The sequence below is a fragment of the Olea europaea genome, chromosome 15 (genome assembly GCF_002742605.1).
Source record: "Olea europaea var. sylvestris chromosome 15, O_europaea_v1, whole genome shotgun sequence".
In the NCBI taxonomy this organism is placed as follows: Eukaryota; Viridiplantae; Streptophyta; class Magnoliopsida; order Lamiales; family Oleaceae; genus Olea; species Olea europaea.
The window spans coordinates 7,074,499-7,078,113 of NC_036251.1; the positions used below are offsets into that span (position 1 = coordinate 7,074,499).

A 3,615-nucleotide genomic window follows, 5' to 3' on the forward strand; every position below is an offset into this window, starting at 1 on the left:
ACGAAAACATAAACAATAGTCCAAATAAAATATAACTAAGAGTCCAAATAGAAAATAAATAATAAATGGATGTCCGCATCAGAAAGTGAGAGAATAAAGAGAATTGGGAGGAAGAAAATATCATTTTATTCAATATTGAAGTACTATTACAATGCATAAGCCTATATATGTAGGCTTAAGCTAGTCAAATTTAAGACGAAAAATATTATAAAATCTATTAAATAAAATCCTAATTATGTTTCCTAAAATAAGTATTGAATTGGGGAAAGTAAACAACAATCAAATATCAGAAAATTTTTAGATAAAATTTAGTTATGTTTCCTAAATATGTATCTAATTTGAAAAATAAATTTAATAATATCTCTACTAGAATTCCTATCAATTTATTATTATTATATTTTTTTGGCCACAAATTTCTCGTAGTTTGATAAATATAGAAGAAATGGGATTGGTTTAATCATTTCTGGGATTGTAGGGAAAACTATGGTTTATCTTTGTTGATTTATTGCAGTTAGACGAATTTGGAGTACTAGTTTAATGGGTTTGGTTTAATTGTTTATGGTATTACAGGGAAAACTACGATATTGAAATTACTTGGAGGGAAGCATATGGTGGAGCCTGATATGGTGAAGGTGTTAGGAAGATCTGCGTTTCATGACACCGCATTAACGGTTTCAGGGGACCTCTGTTATCTTGGCGGCGAGGTTTTACTTTTCTTGTGCTTTTTAATTATTGTTTTCTAAAAAATTCCACCTGCTTCGAAGAGTTGTGGATGCATCTTCATTTGCGTATGCGTGGTTTCATGATGAAATTTGACCAGTATTTGACTGTGGAATATTTCTTAAATAAAATTTTTAGGTATAAATTGAAGTAATGCAGGGGCCTTCTAAATTAATTCTGTTGGACATTCAGTATTGTGTATTATGGGAATATTTGTTATTACTGGGTTAAGAAAGATTTTTACTGGTTTTTTTATGAAATAGTTGCTTAGATATTTAGTAAGCTCCAGCAAGGGAAAAGAATTTAGTGGCAGTTAGTCATTCCAAATGGGATTATTTTGAAAAATAATCTTTCGCTTTTGATTTATTTATGTAGATTTCATGCATACTTGTTGATGATCTTAATGTGATTGCAAATTCTGAATTCTATTGTAAACGAATTATGAATAATGTTCGTCATGCAACAGTAATTTTGACGAGTAGAAACTTATTTATGTCCAGTGGAGACGAGAAGTTGCTTTTGCTGGGTTTGAGGTTGCAATCCAAATGGATGTTTCTGCTGAGAAAATGATATATGGAGTTGCAGGTGTTGATCCCCGAAGGCGAGATGAACTAATAAAGGTATGACATAAGCATGATTTTTTTCCCCACATATTGAAGACTTAGAAGTGTGTTAAAGTTTGGATTCTTCTTTTATTGCTACAAACGAAACTGATGCCAAATTTGAGCCAATGTGAAACAAGAATGGTGAATGTAGACAAGTGACGTCCAAACTAGTCTTTAAGAGTGTTTCTAATATCAAAATTCTAGAGCCAAGATAGAGGATAAATTGAGGTAAATAAGAATATAATGAGGCACAAATAAGTATCGGCTGATATTGTTGTGCTGCCCAAAAACCATCTTTCCTTTACTCATTATATAAACTGACATTCATAGATGCTTGTTCACTAGAGATTCTACTGTATCACTATATGCAAACAGAGACATTTGGTTGTTAAACCTTACTGTTCGATGCAGTAGATGTAGTAGAGAAAATGTCTAGTGAGCGTGCTTGGAAAAGATGGCAGCTGAGTGGAAGGCAAATATGCCTAGGATGTAGGATCATGGACCACACTTGGGGGCAATTCAATTTAAGGAAACTTGTAGATGAGATCCTCAGCAACTGGACCTCAATCTGGTGGATTTCATACTATGACATTGTTCATAAATTATAACAATTCAAAATTTAGACACACATATTCACCTAACATCGCGAGATGACTGTCTAGCACAAAGTCGAGCTCCAGGTTTTTCATCCTTAATCGCGAGAGAATAGTTGATTCAGTTTTCTCATATTGGAAATAGTATATATAAGTGACTTTCTGTGTGTTCTATTAATTTAGGTTTTAGGTGTTGACCTATCCTGGAGAATGCATAAAGTATCCGATGGTCAAAGGAGGAGAGTTCAAATATGTATGGGTCTTTTAAAGCCATTCAAGGTGTGTATATATGTATATAGCTTTCGGAAAATTTTACCAGTACCATTTATCTTCTTCATTGAGATGTTTTACAAATAAATTGTTATAAATAATGCCTTCTGTGGTCAAGGTTCTTCTGCTTGATGAGATTACCGTTGACCTAGATGTGCTAGCAAGGGCTGATCTTCTAAAATTTCTAAAGAAGGAATGTGATGAACGAGGTGCTACAATTGTCTATGCCACACACATCTTCGATGGTCTTGAGGATTGGCCATCTCATGTTGTGAGTTCTGATTTCAAAGTTCTTTCATATTTCTATTTTTGGCTCGTCTTCTAATTCTAATTTTTGCTGTACTCATTAATTATTTGAGGTTTATGTGGCACATGGAAAGTTGCAATTGGCAATGCCAATGGATCAAGTTAAGGAGAGTAGCAGTTTGTCACTGATGGTCAGTTCCTCCACCTTTGGAAATCAAAATTCTTCATCTAAATACTCAAAACTGCTTGTGCATGTTTGGCTTAGCCTAAAAAAAGTACTAGTACTTAGTGTTTGTTTGGTAAAGCTTTTTGTGAATTATAAGCGGTGGGTCCTATAGAATATGTGGATGGAAGTTGTGGGTTGTGGAAAAAAATGATGTTCGACCAGCTTATAAGCTTGGAAAAGCACTCCCAAACATGTTCTTAAAAATAAGTTTTTTAAGTTTAACCAATCATATATTTAAGCTTTGAAGTTCATTTTTAAAGTGTTGCCAAAAACAGTGAGAGTGACTTTTTGGCTCAAAAGTTTTTACTTTTCCAATTTTTTTCTTTTTTAAGAGGCTTACTAATCATGCCTTAATCATATATATTTTATTAAGTGATTATCTAGGCTAGAACACAGACGATGCTTACTGAATCCCGTTTCTTATTTTGCCTAGTGTCCTTTGTAATAGTCAGCATTACTACTGGTTCGAAATTCTTGTGGTCAGTGCCTTGTTAAATTGGATTTGCAATTTTGCAGAGAACTGTGGAGAGTTGGCTGAGGAAAGAAAGAGATGAGGATCGGAAAAGAAGGAAAGAGAGGAAGGCAAATGGTCTTTCAGAAGATGAGAAACAAGCTGATGGAACTCGCGTTACTGGTGATCCTGCTCGTGCTGCTGTCCGCGCATTGAATAACGGGTGGGCAGCTGGGAGGCTGAATTCAACGATTGCTGGTGAAGAAACCTTCGTCTTTAGCTCGAACAGGGTCCTTAGATAATAGCTAAGTAAACCAAAAAAATATGTGTCAACTCTTTTAAATTTGCTTTTATAAGAGCATCTTCAATAATTGTGTAAAATTGAGTGTAAATTGGTATGTCCAAAATCACTTTTGCATCCTCATTTACATCTCGATAGATTTAAATCCAAATTATGCTCTAATGGAATATCTAAATCCACTTTTACCTCTACATCTTTTTTTT

General features: G+C 34.0%; 1 protein-coding gene and 1 long non-coding RNA gene across 2 annotated transcripts in view; one reads left to right on the forward strand and one right to left on the reverse strand.

Moving 5' to 3' along the window:
• LOC111409991 (ABC transporter I family member 20) overlaps positions 1-3,603 on the forward strand; it is a 9,771-nt gene extending 6,168 nt beyond the window's left edge. Inside the window, exons 2-7 of the mRNA XM_023040137.1 lie at positions 571-704; positions 1,221-1,340; positions 2,102-2,197; positions 2,307-2,459; positions 2,548-2,625; positions 3,177-3,603. Coding sequence (XP_022895905.1) covers positions 571-704; positions 1,221-1,340; positions 2,102-2,197; positions 2,307-2,459; positions 2,548-2,625; positions 3,177-3,413 — 818 coding nt within the window. The 3' untranslated portion in view covers positions 3,414-3,603. The remainder of the gene's footprint in view (positions 1-570; positions 705-1,220; positions 1,341-2,101; positions 2,198-2,306; positions 2,460-2,547; positions 2,626-3,176) is intronic.
• The window catches only part of LOC111409992, an 818-nt gene continuing 589 nt past the window's right edge, over positions 3,387-3,615 (reverse strand). The window contains exon 2 of the long non-coding RNA XR_002705596.1: positions 3,387-3,598. This is a non-coding gene — a long non-coding RNA (uncharacterized LOC111409992). The remainder of the gene's footprint in view (positions 3,599-3,615) is intronic.